This window comes from Dipodomys merriami, unplaced genomic scaffold (genome assembly GCF_024711535.1).
Source record: "Dipodomys merriami isolate MVZ:Mamm:240054 unplaced genomic scaffold, mDipMer1.0.p SCAF_322, whole genome shotgun sequence".
NCBI classification, from domain to species: Eukaryota; Metazoa; Chordata; class Mammalia; order Rodentia; family Heteromyidae; genus Dipodomys; species Dipodomys merriami.
In genome coordinates, this window is record NW_027204738.1 from 1221111 (window position 1) to 1243771 (window position 22661).

Consider the following 22661-nt stretch of genomic DNA (forward strand, 5'->3'; position numbering starts at 1 on the left):
GGTGTTCATGAAGTCTGTGAAGCTGGAGTGGGTTCTGGGGAACATTGAGGCTGCACAGGAGCTGTGTGAGGAGGCCTTGAAGCACTATGAGGACTTTCCCAAGCTGTGGATGATGAAGGGGCAGATTGAAGAGCAAGGAGAGCTGGTGGAAAAGGCCCGGGAGGCTTACAGCCAGGGCGTAAGTGTCAGCCGGGACACTGTCCCTAACCCCCGAGGACATTTGGAGGGCTAGAGGTCAAGACTGAACCTTGCTTCCCTCACTATAGGTTCTGTCTTTTCCCTGCACTTGGGATGCATGTCATATAGCACACCCAAAGCTAAGGTAGTGTCTACATCCTTGGGCACAACCATACAGTGTTACCCCCTGCACACTTAGACATGTGTTTAGCACAGTCCCATCTGTGAAACAGAGTAAGCAGGGTGTGATGTGCTGGTCGCTAGACCAGCCTGCAGCACTCTCATATGAGGCTGGTCCCTCGTGGACACCAGCTAAGTACTTTTTTCCTTGGTCTCTTGGCCTCAGTTGAAGAAGTGCCCCCACTCTACACCGCTCTGGCTCTTGCTTTCCCGGCTCGAGGAGAAGGTTGGACAGCTGACCCGCGCTCGAGCCATTTTGGAGAAGTCTCGATTGAAGAACCCAAAGAACCCTGGACTGTGGTGAGTCCTGGGCTAGTGGCCCGGCTCTCCTGTCAGGAACTGTCCTCACATGGCCCCTCCCTCATGTAGCTGGGTCACACAAGCCCACATCCCCCCGGGGTGGGGCAGCAGGCACTGGCTACCGTGAGGAGTCAGGCCCCCGCTCGGGAGAGGTGGGACTAGATGACAGTGGGCTTCTGATGGAGAACCCTGAGGAGGCGAGGAGTTGATGCTAAGGGATGAAGTTGAGAGAGAAGACGCAGCCAGGGCCTGAGGAGTAGCTGGGTGTGAGAGTGCATAGCTGTAAGGAGGCTGAGGTAGGAGGATTGTGGGTTTGAGGCTGACCTGGGTTGCATAGAGTTCCAGACTAGCCCAGACTGGAGACATGGAGACTTTGTCTCCAAGGCTAGATAGATGTGAGGGGTTGAGAGGACGATGTTGTGTTGTCTCCGGCTGTCTCCTCAGGTTGGAGTCTGTGAGGCTGGAGTTCCGTGCGGGGCTGAAGAACATCGCCAACACACTCATGGCCAAAGCCCTCCAGGAATGCCCCAGCTCTGGTAGGAGCCTCTGCCCCCACTCCGCAGGTGTCAGGCTTGAACCCAGGGCCTGGGTGCTGTCCCTGAGCTTTTTTTTTTGAATGGATAGTATCTTTAATTTCCTGTTCTTCTGCCTCTTCTCCCCCCCCACAAACCCCCCCACCCCCTCTCCCCCCGCCCAGGCCCCGCTCCATCCTGGGGCTTGAACTCTGGGCCTGGACGCTGTTCCTCAGCTCTTCAGCTCAAGGCTAGCGCTCTACCACTTGAGCCACAGCGCCACTTCAGGCTTTTTCTTTGTATGTGGTACTGAGGAATCGAACCCAGGGCCCAGGGCTTCATGCCTGCTAGGCAAGCACTGTACCACTGAGCCACATTCCCAGCCTGCACTATTCGTTTTTCTTTTTCTTTGTGTCCTTTTTTGTTGTTGTTGGTCGTGGGGCCTGAACTCTGGGCCTGGGGACTATACCTCAGCTCTTCAGCTCAAGACAGCACTCTACCACTTGAGCCATTTCACCACTTCCTGTTTTCTGGTGGAAGTCTCATGGACTTCCTGCCCGGGCTGGCTTTGAACTTCCATCCTCAGATCTGAGCCTCCTGAGTAGCGAGGATGACAGGTGTGGCGCCCTGAAAGAAGTACATTTCTAAGGCTGCATAAGGCATGTTTGCAACACACTCTTAATGGTTAGCTGATTATTGGATATGTACGTTGTCTCCTACTGTTGACTTTCTTTTTTTGAGATAGGCTTTTGCTTTGTAGCCTTGGCTGGGCCTTTAACTTGTGAACCTCCTGCCTCAGCCTTTTAAGTTCTGGGATTTCAAATACGTACCACTACGCCTCGCTGTCTCCTGTTTTTTAATTTGATACTGTTTTGAGATTGCGATTTTTCTTTGTGTTCTCCTGAGTCAGTGGGAAGGCTGTTCATGCCTGTGGGCATTGTCCGGAGCTGCACTGTCAGGGGATGCACCAAGCGGGTGAAAGTATGGGCCTTTGTGGCTGGCCCAAAACAGGCCTCTCTCAGGGCTACTTGGGTAAGGTAGACATATTTCTGAAGCCAGAGATGAGACTGAAGCTCAGGTCTTTGTTTCTGAATTTCAGGCATTCTGTGGTCAGAAGCCGTCTTCCTCGAGGCAAGACCCCAGAGAAAGACCAAGAGTGTGGATGCCCTGAAGAAGTGTGAGCATGACCCACATGTGCTCCTGGCCGTGGCCAGGTGAGTAGGAGTTTTCTAGGGTTGCTGACCTCAGCAAGGGTCCTGATGTGGCCTTTCGCCAGCATCTCTGCCTCTCCTCGCCTGTAACGACGGTGCCTGCAGCAGGGTGGGCCCCTGGAACTTGCCGCAGGAGCTTCGCTTCGGTGTTTTGGGTCTGAAGTCGCAAGACATTTGCTGCCCACCTCACTTGGGCACCTGTGCAGGTCACTCCCTCTCCCTAGACCTTTCAGGCAGTCCTCTCTCTGTCTCTCCTGTCTTTGACTTCCAGATTTCAGCTTGTACCACACACAGCCATCTGCTTCTGTGGGTCAACCCAGAGTTTAATAAGCAAAAAAGCCTTTTGCCTTAAGGGGCATCCGCTGAGAAATTTGTTTTCATTTTGTTAGAGTGAGAAATCAGAAGCTGGCGCCGGCAGCTCCCGCCTGTCATCCTAGCTGCTCAGGAGGCTGAGATCTGACGATTGCGTTCAAAGCCAGCCCGGGCAGGAGAACTTAGGAGACTCTTATCTCCAATGAACCACTAGAGCACTCGCCTTGAGCTGAAGAGCTGAGGAACAGCACCCAGGCCCAGAGTTCAAGCCCCACAACCAACCGAAAAAAGAAAAAAAGAAATCAGGCCAGGTGTCCATGGCTCACGCCTGTAATCCTAGCGCTTCCTCAGGAGGCTGAGATCTGAGGATCATGGTTTGAAACTAGCCTGGGCAAAAAGTGAGGTTCTTAGCTCCAACAAACTACTCAGAAAAAGCCGGAAGTGGGGCTATGGCACAAGTGATACTAGACTTGAACAAGAGAAGCACAGGGGTGGCACCTCGGCCCTGAGTTCAGGCCCCAGAACCGACAAGAAAAAGGAAAAGAAATGAGACACTTTGAGCTTTGGTCCTGGGAACAGCCCTGGGTCTGGATGTCTTGTAGTACAGAGGTGACCTACCAGAGCCTGTCAGTTTGGATAGATGCAAGGTTCCCAGGGGAACCTCGTGTAGCACCTGTGCCGCCGTACCTCCACTTCCCTATGGTGATATGGGGAGGCGTATCACCCCAGGCTGTCCTGGGCCAGCTCTGGCTCTGCTCGGGTGGCACTGGGTCTTCGGGACTGGCATGGACGCCCTCACAAAGCTGCCCATGCAGCTCTCCAGCTCCCGTGGCCCTCGCATGTGAAGGAGGCTTCTCAGGGTCTGGCTTGGGCCTGCTTTGGCTTCTTCCCTTCTTCCTTTGTGCTGCTTCTTCCCAGAGTGGCTGTGTGGCCCTCAGATATGGTAGCCATAAAACCTTATAAAAGGCTTTGCTAAAGTAAATAAGTCATTCCTGGCTGTTTCCAAGCCAGTGTTCTCTTTGTCTGCTATCTTGAGTTTGCGCTCTTTAAATCACAGTTTATCTAACACCAAGCAATTAAGAACACCACAAGGCTTAAAAAACAATCAAGTTATCAGAGCATGAAATTACTCTGCTCAGTACCTGAGAGTAGTCCAAACAGCGGTCTGGGGTGGAGGGTTGCCTGGGCTCCAGCTGCTTTGGTGCTTCTGGCTCAGGAGAATCTGAGTTGTGGGGAGCGAGGACGCACCCCACATGTTGGACCTGCCGTCGTAACATGCCCGCTGCCCTCGCTGCTGTCCCCTCACCTGTCCACTCTGTGGGAGGACGTCATGGAGACTTTGGTTTGTAGGTTCTGGCTTCTAGCCTGGTCCACTTCAGTTTGGTCTTGGGAAGTAGTCAGGTATACCAGCATGTGTACTGTGGTCTGAGTACTGAGGGGCTTGGGGCCCAAAGTTTCTGGTGCTGGCTAGAACCTATCTTCATGGGGGTAAACAGGGTAGAATAACTTAGCAAGTATCCTACTGAGGAGCATGCTAAAGCCTTGTTTTTCTTTTTTTTGGGGGGGGGAGGGGGTCTGGTCGTGGGGCCTGAACTCTGGGCCTGGGCATCTACCACTTGAGCCACAGCGCCACTTCCGGCTTTTTTCTTTTTGCTTAGGTGGTGCTGGGGAATCGAACCCAGGGCCTCAGGCATGCAAAGCAAGCGCTCTACCACTGAGCCACCTTCCCAGACCCAAGCCTTTGTTTTTCTAATCAGAGCCTTAATTCATATTTCATCAGATTTAGTGGCATTTCCTCCCATTTAAATTAAAAGGGGAAAAAAATTTTTTTTGCCTTGAGCTGAAGAGCTGAGGGACAGCACCCAGGCCCAGAGTTCAAGCCCCACGACTGCCAAAAAAGGAAGTGTCTATGAAAGCTGCTGATCAGTAGTGTGGAGAAGGAAATAGTCTTGTTAGATTTGTTTTGAAGCAGAAAGAAAAAGGGATGTGATTAGACATCCAAGCTTTTTGGTGAGCAATTTGGAGTAATCTCCATTTATTCATGGACCCTGGCAGGGCCACAGCCGCTGGGTTCAGGTACTGCTGATAACCCACACAGATGGGTGAGGGTGGCCCTGGCAACACCACTAAAACACCTCACTCTGAGCCCTGCACCTTTTTCCTGAAACAGGCTGTTCTGGAGTGAGCGGAAGATCACCAAGGCTCGGGAGTGGTTCCACCGCACAGTGAAAATCGACTCTGACCTGGGGGATGCCTGGGCCTTCTTCTACAAGTTCGAGCTGCAGCATGGCACGGAGGTGAGTCTTTGCAGGCAGCCTGGCCCATCTCCTGCTCGGCTTCTGAGAGCCCACCGGTCCTTAGAGGACCCAGGAGATAGCAGACCAGCCATTTTAGCCAGGTGCTGGTGACTCATCTCTGTAATCCTAGCAACTCAGGAGGCTGAGACCTGAGGATTGAGGTTCAAAGCCAGCCTAGATGAGAAGTCCAAGCCCCAGTACTGACACACACACAGACAGGCAGACAGACACACATACAGACACAGACAGACAGACCCAGATACACCCCAGCACCCCTTAGCGCGCACACACACACACAAACACACCAGCACCCTTTAGCGCACACGCACACACACACACAACACCCCTTAGTGCGCACACACTCACGCACACACACGCACACACACACACACCAGCACCGCTTAGCATGCACACACACACCAGCACCCCTTAGCGCGCACACACCCACCAGCACCCCTTAGCGTGCACGCACGCACACACACACACCCAGTACCCCTTAGCGCGCACAGACACACACATGCACACACACACACACCAGCACCCCTTAGCGCGCACACACACACCACAGCACCCTTAGCACACACACACACACACACCAGCACCCCTTAGCGCACACACACACACACACACCCCAGCACCCCTTAGCGCGCACACACACACACACCCCAGCACCCCTTAGCGCACACACACACACACACCAGCACCCCTTAGCGCACACACACACACACCCCAGCACCCCTTAGCGCGCGCGCACACACACACCCCAGCACCCCTTAGCACACACACACACACACCCCAGCACCCCTTAGCGCACACACACACACACCAGCACCCCTTAGCGCACACACACACACACACACCCCAGCACCCCTTAGCGCGCGCACACACACACACACCCCAGCACCCCTTAGCGCACACACACACACACACCCCAGCACCCCTTAGCGCGCGCACACACACACCCCAGCACCCCTTAGCGCGCGCACACACACACACACCCCAGCACCCCTTAGCGCGCACACACACATACCCCAGCACCCCTTAGCACACACACACACACACCCCAGCACCCCTTAGCGCACACACACACACACCAGCACCCCTTAGCGCACATACTCACACACCCCAGCACCCCTTAGCGCACACACACAGACACACCCCAGCACCCCTTAGCGCACACACACACACACCCCAGCACCCCTTAGCGCACACACACAGACACACCCCAGCACCCCTTAGCGCACACACACAGACACACCCCAGCACCCCTTAGCGCACACACACACACCCCAGCACCCCTTAGCATACACACACACACCCCAGCACCCCTTAGCACACACACCCCCCAGCACCCCTTAGCACACACACACCCCCCAGCACCCCTTAGCACACACACACCCCCCAGCACCCCTTAGTGCACACACAGACACACCCCAGCACCCCTTAGCGCACACACACACACCCCAGCACCCCTTAGCGCACACACACACACACCCCAGCACCCTTTAGCACACACACACACCCCAGCACCCCTTAGCGCGCACACACACACCCCAGCACCCCTTAGCACACACACACCCCAGCACCCCTTAATGCGCACACACACACCCCAGCACCCCTTAGCGCACACACACACACACCCCAGCACCCCTTAGCGCGCACACACACACACCCCAGCACCCCTTAGCGCACACACACACACACCCCAGCACCCCTTAGCGCACACACACACACACCCCAGCACCCCTTAGCACGCACACACCCCAGCACCCCTTAGCGCGCACACACACACACAGACACACCAGCACTCCTTAGCGCGCACACACACACACAAACACACCAGCACCCTTTAGCGCACACGCACACACACACACAACACCCCTTAGTGCGCACACACTCACGCACACACACGCACACACACACACACCAGCACCGCTTAGCATGCACACACACACCAGCACCCCTTAGCGCGCACACACCCACCAGCACCCCTTAGCGTGCACGCACGCACACACACACACCCAGTACCCCTTAGCGCGCACAGACACACACATGCACACACACACACACCAGCACCCCTTAGCGCGCACACACACACCACAGCACCCTTAGCGCACACACACACACACACCAGCACCCCTTAGCGCACACACACACACACACACCCCAGCACCCCTTAGCGCGCACACACACACACACCCCAGCACCCCTTAGCGCACACACACACACACACCAGCACCCCTTAGCGCACACACACACACACCCCAGCACCCCTTAGCGCGCGCGCACACACACACCCCAGCACCCCTTAGCACACACACACACACACCCCAGCACCCCTTAGCGCACACACACACACACCAGCACCCCTTAGCGCACACACACACACACACACCCCAGCACCCCTTAGCGCGCGCACACACACACACACCCCAGCACCCCTTAGCGCACACACACACACACACCCCAGCACCCCTTAGCGCGCACACACACACACCCCAGCACCCCTTAGCGCGCGCGCACACACACACACCCCAGCACCCCTTAGCGCGCACACACACATACCCCAGCACCCCTTAGCACACACACACACACACCCCAGCACCCCTTAGCGCACACACACACACACCAGCACCCCTTAGCGCACATACTCACACACCCCAGCACCCCTTAGCGCACACACACAGACACACACATACCCCAGCACCCCTTAGCGCGCGCACACACACACACCCCAGCACCCCTTAGTGCACACACACACACAACCCAGCACCCCTTAGCGCGCACACAGACACACCCCAGCACCCCTTAGCGCACACACACACACACCCCAGCACCCCTTAGCGCACACACACAGACACACCCCAGCACCCCTTAGCGCACACACACAGACACACCCCAGCACCCCTTAGCGCACACACACACACCCCAGCACCCCTTAGCATACACACACACACCCCAGCACCCCTTAGCACACACACACCCCCCAGCACCCCTTAGCACACACACACCCCCCAGCACCCCTTAGCACACACACACCCCCCAGCACCCCTTAGTGCACACACAGACACACCCCAGCACCCCTTAGCGCACACACACACACCCCAGCACCCCTTAGCGCACACACACACACACCCCAGCACCCTTTAGCACACACACACACCCCAGCACCCCTTAGCGCGCACACACACACCCCAGCACCCCTTAGCACACACACACCCCAGCACCCCTTAATGCGCACACACACACCCCAGCACCCCTTAGCGCACACACACACACACCCCAGCACCCCTTAGCGCGCACACACACACACCCCAGCACCCCTTAGTGCACACACACACACACCCCAGCACCCCTTAGCGCACACACACACACACCCCAGCACCCCTTAGCACGCACACACCCCAGCACCCCTTAGCGCGCACACACACACACAGACACACCAGCACTCCTTAGTGCGCGCGCACACACACACACACACCCCAGCACCCCTTAGCACACACACACACAGACACACACACAGACACACCAGCACCCCTCAGCGCACACCCACGCGCACACACACCCCAGCACCCCTTAGCAGTGGATCTTGAGGGTGGGAAGAGGGTCATCAGCGGGAATGCTCCCTAAGCAGAGGCTACCTTGAGATCCGTGGGACCAGGTGTACAAAGGAGCAGAGAAGCCTAGAGAAGCCCTGCCTGAAGTGCTGTGCGTGCTTTCCTCAGGAGCAGCAGGAGGACGTGAGAAAGCGCTGTGAGAATGCTGAGCCCCGCCATGGAGAGCTGTGGTGCACTGTGTCCAAAGATATTGCCAACTGGCAGAAGAAGATTGGGGAGGTGCTGGTGCTGGTGGCTGCGGGCATCAAGAACACCTTCTGATGCTGGGGTGGGCGGGCGTGTGGTGCTTGGTGCACGCGGATGGGACACAGAACTGTGCAGTCTGACCTTCATTAAAGGCTTCTGATGCTGGGGTGGGTGGGCGTGTGGTGCTCGGTGCACGCGGACGGGACACAGAACTGTGCAGTCTGACCTTCATTAAAGGCTTCTGATGCTGGGGTGGGCGGGCGTGTGGTGCTCGGTGCACGTGGATGGGACACAGAACTGTGCAGTCTGACCTTCATTAAAGGCTTCTGATGCTGGGGTGGGTGGGCGTGTGGTGCTCGGTGCACGCGGACGGGACACAGAACTGTGCAGTCTGACCTTCATTAAAGGCTTCTGATGCTGGGGTGGGTGGGCGTGTGGTGCTCGGTGCACGCGGATGGGACACAGAACTGTGCAGTCTGACCTTCATTAAAGGCTTCTGATGCTGGGGTGGGTGGGCGTGTGGTGCTCGGTGCACGTGGATGGGACACAGAACTGTGCAGTCTGACCTTCATTAAAGGCTTCTGATGCTGGGGTGGGCGGGCGTGTGGCGCTCGGTGCACGCGGATGGGACACAGAACTGTGCAGTCTGACCTTCATTAAAGGCTTCTTATGCAGTGCGCTGGGGCTGGGGTTCTACTTTTCTCCACGTCCTTTTCTACCCAATCTGGTCTCCCACACCTACAAGGAATGGTTAGGATACTTTTTTTTTTTTTGCCAGTCTTGGGGCTTGAACGACTCAGGGCCTGGGCACTGTCCCTGAGCTTCATTTTGCTCAAGTCTAGTGCTCTGCTACTTGAGTCACAGTACCACTCTGGCTTTTTCTGTGTATGTGATACTGAGGAATCGAACCCAGGGCTTCATGCATGCTAAGCAAGCACTCTACTACTAAGCTACCTTTCCAGCCCGGTAGGTGTTTATTTGTACCTGGAAGAGTCACGGGATACCAGGGCTCACAGATTTTATGGAGGTGGAAGTATTGGGAACACAGGCTTTGGAGAGTGGGGTGCTGAGTCACAGATCTGAGACTAAACTGAAGAGGACAGAGCTTGCAGGAGACCTTTGGGGGCCACTCCCGGCGTGGCTTAGGCCTCTGTAAGATGTCACTGTTCAGAGGCTCTCTCTTGCAGGTGAATCTTTCTCCTACAGTACTTGTAACTTGTCATTATTAGATTGAAAATTAAATACAGGTCTTCCTTGGGTCTCAGATTCTATTTGGGGGGGGGGGGCAGTCATGGGGCCTGAACTCTGGGCCTGGGCGCTGTCCCTCAGCTCTTCAGCTCAAGGCTAGCGCTCTACCACTTGAGCCACAGCCCCACTTCCGGCTTTCTTTTTTCTTTTTGCTTATGTGGTACTGAGGAATCAAACCCAGGGCCTCATGCATGCAAGGCAAGTGCTCTACCACTGAGCTTCCTTCCCAGCCCAAGGGTCTCAGATTCTTGTGTATGTGCCCTGAGTTGAAAACAATCTGACTGGGGCTGGGAAGGTGGCTCAGTGGTAGAGCGCTTGCCTTGCATGCTCGAGGCCCTGGGTTCGATTCCTCAGCACCACATAAGCAAAAAGAAAAAAAAAGCCGGAAGTGGCGCTGTGGCTCAAGTGGTAGAGCACTAGCCTTGAGCTGAAGAGCTGAGGGACAGCGCTCAGGCCCAGAGTTCAGGCCCCACGACCGGACCCAAAAAAAAAAAAAACAATCTGACTGAAGCCGTACATCGGTGGCTCACAATTGTAATCCTAGCTATTCAGGAGGCTGAAATCTGAGGATTGGGGTTCAAAGCCAGCCCGGGCAGGAAAGTCTATGAGACTTAACTCCAATAAACTAATAGAAAACCGGAAGTGACGCTGTGGCTGAAGCAATAGAGCACTTGCCTTGAGCTGAAGAGCTGAGGGACAGCGCCCAGGCCCAGAGTTCAAGCCCCACGACCTACAAAAAAAAAAAAAGGAAAAAAAAATCTGGCTTTGCTAGAAGTGGGTGTGTGGGCTGGGCCAGAGGCATCTGACTAGAGGTCACAGACAGGATAGCAATGGACAAGCTCAGACTGGCCAGGTCAGAAATGTGGTCATGTTGAATAATAAGCCATGGTTCTTGGAGATCCATTTCCTGGAGAACAGAAGCTGATGACCCTGCAGTGGTGGCCAGCTCCTGACGCTGGCGGGCAGCGTCTGTGCTGCCTGTTGCTCACCTGTGCAATACCTTTCCTGTTCTGAGACTGTTTAATGTTTTGGTCGGTTGTGGGGCTCGAATTCTGGGCCTGGGCGCTGTACCTCAGCTCTTCAGCTCAAGGCTAGTGCCCTACCACTTGAGCCACAGTGCCACTTCTAGCTTTTTCTGTGTATGTGGTGCTGAGGAATTGAACCCAGGGCCTCATGCATGCAAGGCAAGTACTCTACCACTGGGCTACCTTCCCAGCCCCCTGTTTTGAGTCTTGAGGTCCAGTCACCCCGAGTAGGACATAGTCTGCTGCTTGGTAGGCACTGGGCTGGTCACCTGGACACCAGGTCAAGGAAGTTGTCATGGGGCCCCGCCACACATTCGTCCGTCCACAGGAGTGGCTGGAAGAGCTGCTGGTGTGTTCTTGTGCATCCAGGAGGCATGAGGGCACCAGGAACAATCTGAAGAAGCAGCCAAAGTCAGCTGGCCCCCTAACCAGTGAAAACCAAACCCAGGCTGCAACTTCGTGGGCACATCCAAGGATGCCCTGGGGGCTGGGAATGTGGCTCAGTGGTCAAGTGATTACCTAGCATGCACACAGCCCTGGGTTCAATTCCTCAGTACCACATCAATGGAAAAAGCCGGAAGTAGCACTATGGCCCAAATGATAGAGTGCTAGCCTTGAGCAAAAGAAGCTTAGGGGGGCTGGGAAGGTGGCTCAGTGGTAGAGCGCTTGCCTCGCATGCACGAGGCCCTGGGTTCGATTCCTCAGCACCACATAAGCAAAAAAGAAAAAAAAAATGGAAGTGGGGCTGTGGCTCAAGTGGTAGAGCGCTAGCCTTGAGCTGAAGAGCTGAGGGACAGCGCCCAGGCCCTGAGTTCAGGCCCCACGACCGGAACCAAAAAAAAAAAAAAAAGAAGAAGCTCAGGGACAGTGCCCAGGGCTGAGTTCAAGCCCCAGGACAAAAAAAAAAAAAAAACCCTGGCGAGGCTTCCTGTGGGGCCGAGCAGTTGTAATACTGCTTGCTTCCTCATCCCATGGGGGCTTGCTCAGTCGCTTTGAGGTAACCTCCATTCCTGGAAAGCACACCTGAACTTTTAAGCTCAGAGCGAGCTGTATCCTAGAGGCTACTCTCAGCCTTTGGGACCATGACTTCCCAGCCTTGACGACTACTCGGTCCAGGAGCAGGGAGCCTGAGAAGTTCAAGCAACGACCGGAGCCAGTGTGGGGCCAGTGAGCACGGGAAGGGGAAGGGGCAAGGTCTTCCCAGCAGGCTCGGCGGATCTCTGTTGGACCTGCATTTCCTGGTGCCCACCTTGCCATTCCTGCCACTTGGCAGCAGGGTTTTCCTGACTGACACTCAATCCAGCCCACAGCAGCCCTTAGATCTGCCTCAAGCAACTGCTGGGCTCCAGCCTTAGGTGACTGGGAGTGATTGGAGGGTGGGGAGAGGGAGGGAGGGAGCAGGACTTGGTTGCTGGCCTCTCCTTCCTTCTCCTCCCTCCTTTGCGAGGGGAGACAACTTCCGCCTGCCCTTATCCTTGTTTTAAGGTGCTGGGCCTGGTGTAGGCACATTGGTGTAGCCAATCGCCACTACCCTGTCCACTCAGACCCCTGAGGGTCTCAGGTCATGTTCCTGACCTGCTGGAGGTTGTGGAGGAGGACCAGTCCCTGAAAGGCATATGGTGAGCAGCCAAAGGTGGGGGGACTTCGGGGAGACCCCTGGTGAGCAGTGGGGGGACTTCGGGGAGACCCCTGGTGAGCAGTGGGGGGACTTCGGGGAGACCCCTGGTGAGCAGTGGGGGGACTTCGGGGAGACCCCTGGTGAGTGAGCAGTGGGGGGACTTTGGGGAGACCCCTGGTGAGCAGTGGGGGGACTTTGGGGAGACCCCTGGTGAGCAGTGGGGGGACTTCGGGGAGACCCCTGGTGAGTGAGCAGTGGGGGGACTTTGGGGAGACTCCTGGTAAGCAGTGGGGGGACTTTGGGGAGACTCCTGGTGAGCAGTGCGGGGGTGTCCGGTTTAGGGGTTCAGGAGCCAGCACAGCGCAGGGAATGCTTGCTTCCCCTGTGCCTCTTGGAAGCCTTTTGCTGTTTCCTATAATCCGATGCAGTGCTCTGAGACAAGCCTGGTCTTCCTAAAACCATTTCCTCCCACACTCTGCTGAGCCTGCGTTTTGGGGGCTGAAGGGGTGTATCTGGGAGCCCCCCCATCGGGTGCAGTGTTGTGGCACATTTCTCCAGCTGCTCCGGCTGACGTGTAGACTGTTCTTAGTGTAACCTCTACTGGCAGCAAGACAAGGGGCCACAGGCGATTCTTAGTCCACCCTTACTGTCCTTGGTGCCAGTAAACCCCAAGAAGGGGCCATGGTCAAATGTCTTCTCTTTCAGTCTGGTGCCCCATAGGAGGCCTCAGTCAGCTCTCAGTGAGGGTTTGGGGTGTGCGCCAAGTCCCTGCCAGGACTGGGAAGCCCTGGAGTCCTGTCATCTCCCTGGGTTCACATGATTGAGTTTTCAGCTTGAGTTGGCTCCTGACTCCCTCCTGGATGCCTGGGGCGGGTTTGGAGACTGTCTCCTTGGAAATGGATGCGCCTAGGGGACCCTCAGCAGTCTCCCTGCTCCCCCCTCCCATCTGGGCAGGATGAGGCCTGTGGGTGGGGTGTCAGGTAGCCCCCTTCTCCCCTGCTACCTCTGGGCGTTCCCTAGCCTGGCCCGGAGCTCAGAGCTCTGGCCTTTGTTCATGCTGGGTCTGTGGCTCAGCTGGTTGTGGCAGACCCCTGATAGGAAGTAGGGATCCCACGCCTCCAAGAGCTGAGCCCTTCTGTCCTCAGCGCCTGTAGGGAAGGCAGTACTTACCACAGATGCCTCTTACCCAGAGGCAACCCAGGCATTAGCAAGAGGAAACTGCCTCCTGTGGTGGGGGCTACAGCTGATAGGTCTGGGCATGGCCAGAGGTAAGGCTATTCTGGGGCTCACTTCCTACTCTTCCCTATCCACACCAGAACAAGCCCATGTCAACTGTACAAAGCCAGGTGGTCTCTCCAGTTGTGTGTGTCTGTGTATATTCACGTGCACACGTGCACATGCACTGTGCATGTGCCTGTGTACCTATGTGTAGCCTGAACTCAGCCTCAAGTTCTCAATCTGCGTGCATGCTTGCAACTGGTACTCTAGTACTTGAGCCAGGCCGCCAGTCTGGCATCTAGCAGGATTAGAGACAGACTCATGGGCTTTTCTCTCTGGCTTGGCTTCAAGCAGATCCTCCAGTCCCAGCCTCCCAAGTAGCTAGGATTGCCAGTGCCCAGCCCTCACCTGCCTCCCCCTGCCCCCGTCTCCACCCCAGCACCTGCTGTGGACTTCGGGGCTCAGTGAAATGGCCTCCTCAACCCCCAGATAATTCCCACAAATTTTGCAACAGAACATGGAGTGATGTCCAGTGTGCAGGCTTATTTATGGTCTCTGCTTTTCTAAGTCGGGCAAAGGTTTGTTCCAAGAGGTCCCTCGACGGCGGGCCTCGGGCCGGGCCGGACCCGTCCTGACCCGCGCTCCCTCTAGGTGTCCCTGGAGGTGGCCCTCTGCGTGCTGCTGCTGGCGCTGCCCACGGCCTGGCCAGGCCGGCCGGGGCCCGGCTCCTGCCGCGTCCCGGAGATGCTCCACCACTACCGCGCCGTCATCTTCCAGGACCTGAAGGCGGCCTTGCGGCTGCGGCTGCCCACGCCCGGTGCCGCGCACACCCGGCCAGGCTCCAGACAGAACCACCTGGGAGCTGGCGGCGGGCGGGGCCGGCCTGGAGCCTCCTGCGGTGCCCGACAGGTACCCGCCTCCTCCCCAGAAGGCATGGGGACCCTGCCTCCTCCCCAGAGCGCATGGGGACCCCGCCTCCTCCAGAGGGTATGGGGACCCCGCCTCCTCCAGAGGGTATGGGGACCCCGCCTCCTCCCCAGAGCGCATGGGAACCCCGCCTCCTCCAGAGGGTATGGGGACCCGGTCTCCTCCAGAGGACATGGGGACCCTGCCTCCTCCCCAGAGCGCATGGGGACCCCGCCTCCTCCAGAGGGTATGGGGACCCCGCCTCCTCCCCAGAGCGCATGGGGACCCGGTCTCCTCCAGAGGACATGGGGACCCTGCCTCCTCCCCAGAGCGCATGGGGACCCTGCCTCCTCCAGAGGGTATGGGGGACCCGGCCTACTCCCCAGAGGGTGTGGGGACCCCGCCTCCCCCGAGGGTGCGGGACCGTCCCCCGCCTCGCCCCCCTCTCCTCGGCCCCTCCTCCCCCAGGAGCGCACCATCCTCCTGTCCATCGAGTCTCTGGTGTGGACCCTGCGCGGAGCGGCAGCCCAGGGCCGTCGGGGCGCCCTGGAGAGAGCGGCGTGGACGGTGGCGCTGAGGACGCAGGCGGTGATGCGCCGCCACTGCTGGAACGCGCGCCAGGTGCGGCTCGGGGCGCGGCCCCCTCCTTTCCCCTCCATCCCGGAGCGCGGCGCGGGCGGGTGCGGGCAGACGCGGACGGGGGGACGGGCGCGGGCGGGCGGGGGGGACGGGCGCGGGCGGGCGGGCGGGCGTGGGAACGGGCGCTGAGGGGCGTGGGGACGGGCGCGGGCGGGCGTGGGGACGGGCGCGGGCGGGCGGGCGTGGGGACGGGCGCGGGCGGGCGGGCGGGGGGGACGGGCGCGGGCGGGCGGACGGGCGCGGGCAGGGGGGGGGATGGGCGCGGGCGGGGGGGGACGGGCGCGGGCGGGCGGGGGGGACGGGCGCGGGCGGGGGGGAGACGGGCGCGGGCGGGGGGGGACGGGCGCGGGCGGGGGGGACGGGCGCGGGCGGGGGGGACGGGCGCGGGCGGGGGGGAGACAGGCGCGGGCGGGGGGGGACGGGCGCGGGCGGGGGGGACGGGCGCGGGCGGGGGGGGACGGGCGCGGGCGGGCGGGGGGGACGGGCGCGGGCGGGGGGGAGACGGGCGCGGGCGGGGGGGGACGGGCGCGGGCGGGGGGGACGGGCGCGGGCGGGGGGGGACGGGCGCGGGCGGGCGGGGGGGACGGGCGCGGGCGGGGGGGGACGGGCGCGGGCGGGGGGGAGACGGGCGCGGGCGGGGGGGGACGGGCGCGGGCGGGGGGGACGGGCGCGGGCGGGGGGGGAGACGGGCGCGGGCGGGGGGGGACGGGCGCGGGCGGGCGGGGGGGGGACGGGCGCGGGCGGGGGGGAGACGGGCGCGGGCGGGGGGGGAGACGGGCGCGGGCGGGGGGGAGACGGGCACGGGCGGGGGGAAGGGCGCGGGCGGGGGGGGGGCGGGCGCGGGCGGGGGGGGACGGGCGCGGGCGGGCGGGGGGGACGGGCGCGGGCGGGGGGGGGGGCGGGCGCGGGCGGGCGCGGGTCAGCGGTTCCTTTCCCGCCACAGGGCGGCCGGCCCCGAGCGCGGCCCGCCCCGGCCCGGAGTCGCGGCGGCCGGAGGCGGCTCCTGATGCGCGCGCTGGGCACCGTCGCCACCTGCTGGAGCCAGCTCTTCGCGCTGGGCGCCGCGGCCCCGGGGCCACGCTGACCCCGCCGCCGGACACCGAGGCCCGGCCCGGCCGCTCCCCCGGCTGAGCCCCCCCACCGCCCGAGCCCCCCCCACGGGCCGAGCCCCCCACCGCCAGAGCCCCCCCACGGGCCGAGCCCCCCCCACGGGCCGAGCCCCCCCCACGGGCCGAGCCCCCCACCGCCAGAGCCCCCCCACGGGCCGAGCCCCCCACCGCCAGAGCCCCCCCACGGGCCGAGCCCCCCCACCGCCCGAGCCCCCCCCACGGGCCGAGCCCCCCACCGCCAGAGCCCCCCCACCGCCAGAGCCCCCCCACCGCCCGAGCCCCCCCACGGGCCGAGCCCCCCCACCGCCAGAGCCCTCCCCACCGCCAGAGCCCCCCCACCGCCAGAGCCCCCCCACCGCCCGAGCCCCCCCACGGGCCGAGCCCCCCCCACGGGCCGAGCCCCCCCACCGCCAGAGCCCTCCCCACCGCCAGAGCCCCCCCACCGCCCGAGCCCCCCCACGGGCCGAGCCCCCCCCACGGGCCGAGCCCCCCCCACGGGCCGAGCCCCCCCACCGCCCGAGCCCCCCCACGGGCCGAGCCCCCCCACGGGCCGAGCCCCCCCCCCCCCCCCCCCCGGCCCCGCCACCGAGCGGGCCGTGGAGGAGCCGCGGGCCGACCCGCTGACCGGCTTCCCCGGCGGCCCGGGCGGCAGGGGGCGCGCGCGGCCCGGGCGCGGCCGCTCGCTGGGCACCGCCGCCGGCCGAGGGGCGGACGTGGAGGAAGGCGCAGCTTGGAGAATTCACAGCAAAACAACCGGATAAAGGAAACGGGGCGAGGGGAAGCTGGCCGGGCCGCCCTGGCCTGAGCTCCGCCAGGTCATTTCCTTGGCCTCGGAGGAGAGGACAAGCTGCGGCCGGGGTGGGGCCCGAGACCGCCCGGCCCCATCTTTGGAAGGGGCAGCGGGCCCCAGCTCCTGCCTAGGCTCCAGTGCTTGTCTCCTCCAATCCACCGGGAGGAGAGACAGGGAAGCCCGGTCCTGAAGAGCTTTGGGACCAGGAAGAGCTAGCCTGGACGGGGTCCTGCCCTGCCCGGTGCCTACTGCCTCCATTTCCCCTGTCCAAGGAGGGCCGTTGCCCTCTTTCTCAGATGAGAGAGCCAGGCATGGAGAGGGTACAGGACTCGCCCTGATCAGGAGCTGGGATCAGACCTGGCCCCAAGGACAGATATAAATGGAGAGTGAGCTTCCTGGACTTCGTGTGTGCTTCGTCCACCTTCGTACTCACACTTGTAGCAGTTTTCCAGGCCATAGAACATTCTGGCTCAGGTCCATGGAAGATATGAAGGGAACCAGCAAGTATACCAAGTGGGATCCAAGAGCATGGGTCTAGGAGGTGTCTTCAGAAAGGGAGGGATTTAGAGACCCCTGGCTGTGCATTGTTGGGGTGCTGGACCATCCCCTGGTCCTTGCTTGCAGGCCTAGTATTGGGGAACACCAGAAGAGAAGTAGAGTTCAGAAGACATGGCCTGGACCAAGGCCAGCTCCTGCCAGGTATGGCCACGTGTCCAGATGGGAGAAAGGTTGAATCTTGTTGGAAGATCAGGTGTAGGACAGCAGAACACGACTAGGGGTTGCTCAGGTTGGGTATGTGTCGTGAACAGAGTGGAGCAACTTTACTGAGGGCGTCACTCAGGCAGGATCCGCTGCGAGCAGAACAGGTCAGGACAAGCCACCTTGCCAAGGGCAGCTGGCGACTGTGCCGGGACCCAGCCCAGCACTTCTGTCCCAGTGGCCCCTGGACATGGCCTTCTTGGTATTCTGCAACTGCTGCCCATGTACAGTGCTCCCACCCGGCTGTTCAGGCAGGTAGCTGGGCACCAAGTCACTTCTCCTTTGACTAGGGAAAGATCAAACAAACCACCACCTCCTGAAGGTCACAGAAGGAGCAGAGGCCTGAGTTTGGGGCACATGGTTTGAGTCTCTAGTCCTAGACTAGATCACATGATGAGTGAGAAGCACCTGTATCTTGGTCTCATGGCTTGTTTAGGGACCCTGCCAGGGCCAGCCTGGAGCTGTCCACAACCATTCTTTTGTAGGATGAGGGCAGCGTCTCAGAGCTGCAGAAAGGAGACAGACTTAGACCCTGGGACACCACTCCACAGTATTCAGTGAACCGTCCCAGGAGCCCTTTGGAGTTTGGGAGGACAAAGTATATCTTCCTCATCTTCACCCAGCACAGAACAAAACAGGGGCTGCACAGTGGACGTTTTGCTGGCCGGAACTGACCTCTGAAGATACAGACTCAACTATAGGTCTGGGGCCATGACATGGCATTATCCTGTCTTATTCATGCCTTTGCAGGCCTTGACTGTGTACAGGAAGATGTTAGCTGTGGCCCAGAAGGGACTGTGGGTGAATGAAGACAGGGCCCAGTGTACTGCCCAGGGCTATGCAATTCCCAGGAGCCAAGCCCCCATGGACAGTGCTGGAGGAGGGCCTTGGTAGGCTTCGAACTGAGCTTCAGGCCCACCGTCTCCCAAACCAGTCTTTGAAGGAACATCTGGAACTGGCAAGCTAGTCTTTGCCCAGTTGTTTGCTCCCCACTTCCCAGTCCCTCCTGCATTCAGACAGTGCTGTGATCCCACCCTATCCCCCAGCACCCAAGCCCGAGAGTGTCACTGAGCTGAGCAAGGGAAGCATGGGAAGGGTGGACACATCTTGAGTCTACATGGAACCACAGCGAGCAGGAGGCTGCAGAGAGCTTGGCTGCCTGCCCAAGCTGGGCAGCACTCTGAACAGGGAGGAAGAGGAGGAAACACCTGCCATGGAGGGGGTTTGGCCTTGTGGGCATTTTGCCCTTGCATGTGAGGGAGTGGGGGTGGGTCTGGAGACCTGCAGGTGGACAAGGAGGCCCCTGCTCCAGCTGAGGCTGACTCAGAAGCAAACAAGGCCCTCTACCCCAGGAAGCACAGAGTGCCGGGTGCTGTGGCCTATTGTCCTGTCCAGAGGCCTTCGGGACGCTGGGGAGGGTCCAGCCCCTGTCCTGCCCCTCCCCAAGTAAAGGCCCAGCTTTGTAAACACAAAAGCAACCACCCCCATTTCCATCCCCCCACTAAAAACGGAAGAACCACAGGGATGTGGCACCTGCTGTAGGATGTGAGCCTTGTTTGGGGGGAAATGGGTAGGTCAGACCCTGGTGGTGGGTGTGTTGCTGGGAATGTGGGACACGCTGGGGTCTTGGCTCCTGGTCGCCTCCTGACAGGAACTCTGCCCTTGGAAGGGGGAACTCACACTGACCTGGGGGGTCTCACACTGATGGGGGGGCTCACACTGATGGGGGGGCTCACGCTGATGTAGGGGAACTCACAGTGATATAGGGGAACTCACACTGACCTAGGGGGTCTCACACTGATGGGGGGGCTCACGCTGATGGGGGGCTCACGCTGATGGGGGGGCTCACGCTGATGGGGGGGCTCACGCTGATGTGGGAGGACTCACACTGATGTAGTGGAACTCACAGTGATGTAGGGGAACTCACACTGATGGGGGCTCACACTGATGGGGGGGCTCACACTGACCTGGGGCTCACACTGATAGGGGGTCTCACGCTGATGGGGGGACTCACACTGATGTAGGGGAACTCACACTGACCTGGGGCTCACACTGATGTAGGGGAACTCACACTGACCTGGGGCTCACACTGATAGGGGGTCTCACGCTGATGGGGGGACTCACACTGATGTAGGGGAACTCACACTGACCTGGGACTCACACTGATGTAGGGGAACTCACACTGATCTGGGGTCTCACACTGATGGGGGGGCTCACGCTGATGTGGGAGGACTCACACTGATGTAGGGGGAACTCACACTGATGTAGGGGAACTCACAATGATCTGGGGGCTCACACTGATGTAGGGGAACTCACACTGATGTAGGGGAACTCACACTGAACTGGGGCTCACACTGATGTAGGGGAACTCACACTGATGTAGGGGAACTCACACTGATCTGGGGTCTCACACTGATGGGGGGACTCACACTGATGTGGGAGGACTCACACTGATGTAGGGGGAACTCACTGATATGGGGGAACTCACACTGATCTGGGGCTCACACTGATGTAGGGGAACACACTGATATAGGGGAACACACTTATCTAGGGAGCTCACACTGACCTGGGGGGGATTCATGCTGATGTAGAACTCACACTGATGTAGGGGGCTCACAGTGATCTGGGGGACTCACACTGATATAGGGGGCTCACACTGATCTGGGGGACTCACACTGATGTAGGGGGCTCACACTGATGTAGGGGGCTCACACTGATCTGGGGGACTCACACTGATATAGGGGGCTCACACTGATCTGGGGGACTCACACTGATGTAGGGGGCTCACACTGATCTGGGGGCTCACACTGATATAGGGGCTCACACTGATCTGGGGGCTCACACTGATGTAGGGGGCTCATGTTGATTTGGGGGCTCACACTGATCTGGGGGCACTCACACTGATCTGGGGACTCACACTGATCTGGGAGAGACTCCCTGACCTGGGGGCTCACGTTGATTTAGGGGCTCACATTGATCTGGGGACTCACTGATCTGGGGGGGTCACATTGATCTGGGGACACACTGATTTGGGGGCTCACATTGATCTGGGGGGCTCACACTGATCTGAGGGCTCACACTGATGTAGGGGGCTTACACTGATCTGGGGCTCACATTGATTTGGGGGCTCACACTGATCTGGAGACTCACACTGATCTGGGGACTCACACTGATCTAGGGACTCACACTGATGTAGCTGGGCCCAGAGACATGTCCCCTCCTGTGTCCCACCTCCCAGCCCTGAAGCCCAGTGGTGGTAGCTGTGTTGGGGTGGCGGGCAGCCAGGGCTCCCCGCCAGGTGAGCAGGCCCTGTCCCCAGGTCCGGCGCCCCCTGCCCGGCGTGGGGCCAGGGGTCAGGGCTGCGGCTGGAGATAAGCCGCTTCCTGCACTCCCCAGGGCCGACATGCACCACACTTCCTGTTTTCTCCCGGCCGGGCAGTGGCGTGGGAGAGAGGGTGAGATCCCAGGGTCCCTGGGTCTGGGATGAGGGGTGGGGTCCCTGGGATGTGGGGTGGGGTCCTGGGATAGGAAAGGGCAGGGCAAGAAGCCTGGATGGCCAGCTGGCTGAGTGGTAAGAGCTGGTGCCTGCAGAAGTGCCCCTCCTGCCACAAGACCCCCACGCCCTTGACCCCTGTGGATGGCCAAAGCCTGGCGCAGGGCACGTGCAGACTGGGTAGAAGCTGAACTGGCCCCTGCAGAGCGCTAGCTCTGGAGACCTGTTTGAGGTTGGAGATAGGCACCTCTAGACCCATTTTTAGCCACTCTAAGGGTGCAAGGGTCTTTATTAAAAATTTTCTTTCTTTTTGTGCCCGTCCTGGGGCTTGAACTCAGGGCCTGGAACTGTCCCTGAGCTTTTGTGTTCAAGGCCCCACTACTTTCGCCACAACCCCATTTTGGGTGCTTAATTGAATTCTTACAGATGTCATGGACTTTCCTGCTCATTCTGGCTTTGGACTGAGAGCTTCAGAACTCAGCCTCCTGAGTGGCTAAAATTACAGCTGTGCCACGGGTGCCCAGCCACCTTAATGCTTGTTTTTTGGGCAACCAGTAGTAAAGATGAGTAGCCGGGTGCTGGTGGCTCACACCTGTCATCCTAGCCACTCAGGAGGCTGAGATGTGAGGATTGCAGTTTGAAGCCAGCCCGAGTAGGAAAGTCCATGAAACTCTTATTTCCAATAAACCACCAGAAAACCAGAAGTGGTGCTATAGCTCAAGTGATAGAGCGCTAGCCTTGAACTGAAGAACTGAGTGACAGTGCTCAGGCCCAGAGTTCAAGCCCCACGACCCACAAAAAAAAAAAAAAAGTAGTACTGGATTGTTTATGGAGATGATGAGAAACATCTCCAACTTTGATGGAGGTAATGTTTCCCCTGCCTGTGAATACTCCCCAAACCAGAGTTGTGCACCTAAAACTTTTGCGTAGGACACAAAGTGTCTAGTGGTCCCTAGAAGCCCTTCCCAGAGTGGCAGGGCAGATGGCTGGTGGGGCCTGGCTTGGAGTGGGGTCAGATTTGAGGGAAAAGCGAATGTCAATCAAGTAGCTGGAGTTACTGTAGA

The 22661-nt window shown here is 59.6% G+C and overlaps 2 protein-coding genes across 4 annotated transcripts in view; both read left to right on the top strand.

Annotated features, from left to right (window-relative positions):
- LOC138841584 (pre-mRNA-processing factor 6) overlaps positions 1-9465 on the top strand; it is a 48852-nt gene extending 39387 nt beyond the window's left edge. For 2 of the 3 annotated variants that reach the window (XM_070042366.1, XM_070042368.1), the window contains exons 17-22: positions 2-178; positions 524-657; positions 1102-1193; positions 2269-2383; positions 4863-4989; positions 8715-9465. In XM_070042366.1, the coding sequence (XP_069898467.1) occupies positions 2-178; positions 524-657; positions 1102-1193; positions 2269-2383; positions 4863-4989; positions 8715-8867 (798 nt within the window). In that variant the 3' untranslated portion in view covers positions 8868-9465. The remainder of the gene's footprint in view (position 1; positions 179-523; positions 658-1101; positions 1194-2268; positions 2384-4862; positions 4990-8714) is intronic. The other variant, XM_070042367.1, reaches the window with a different exon arrangement.
- Positions 9466-12658: 3193 nt separating this feature from the next.
- Positions 12659-16530, top strand: LOC138841594 (uncharacterized protein C20orf204-like). The gene is made up of 4 exons (XM_070042383.1): positions 12659-12684; positions 14553-14810; positions 15276-15428; positions 16390-16530. Exons 1-4 carry the CDS (start codon positions 12682-12684, stop codon positions 16528-16530), a joined length of 555 nt encoding a protein of 184 aa, XP_069898484.1. The 5' UTR covers positions 12659-12681.
- The last annotated feature ends 6131 nt before the right edge of the window (positions 16531-22661 follow it).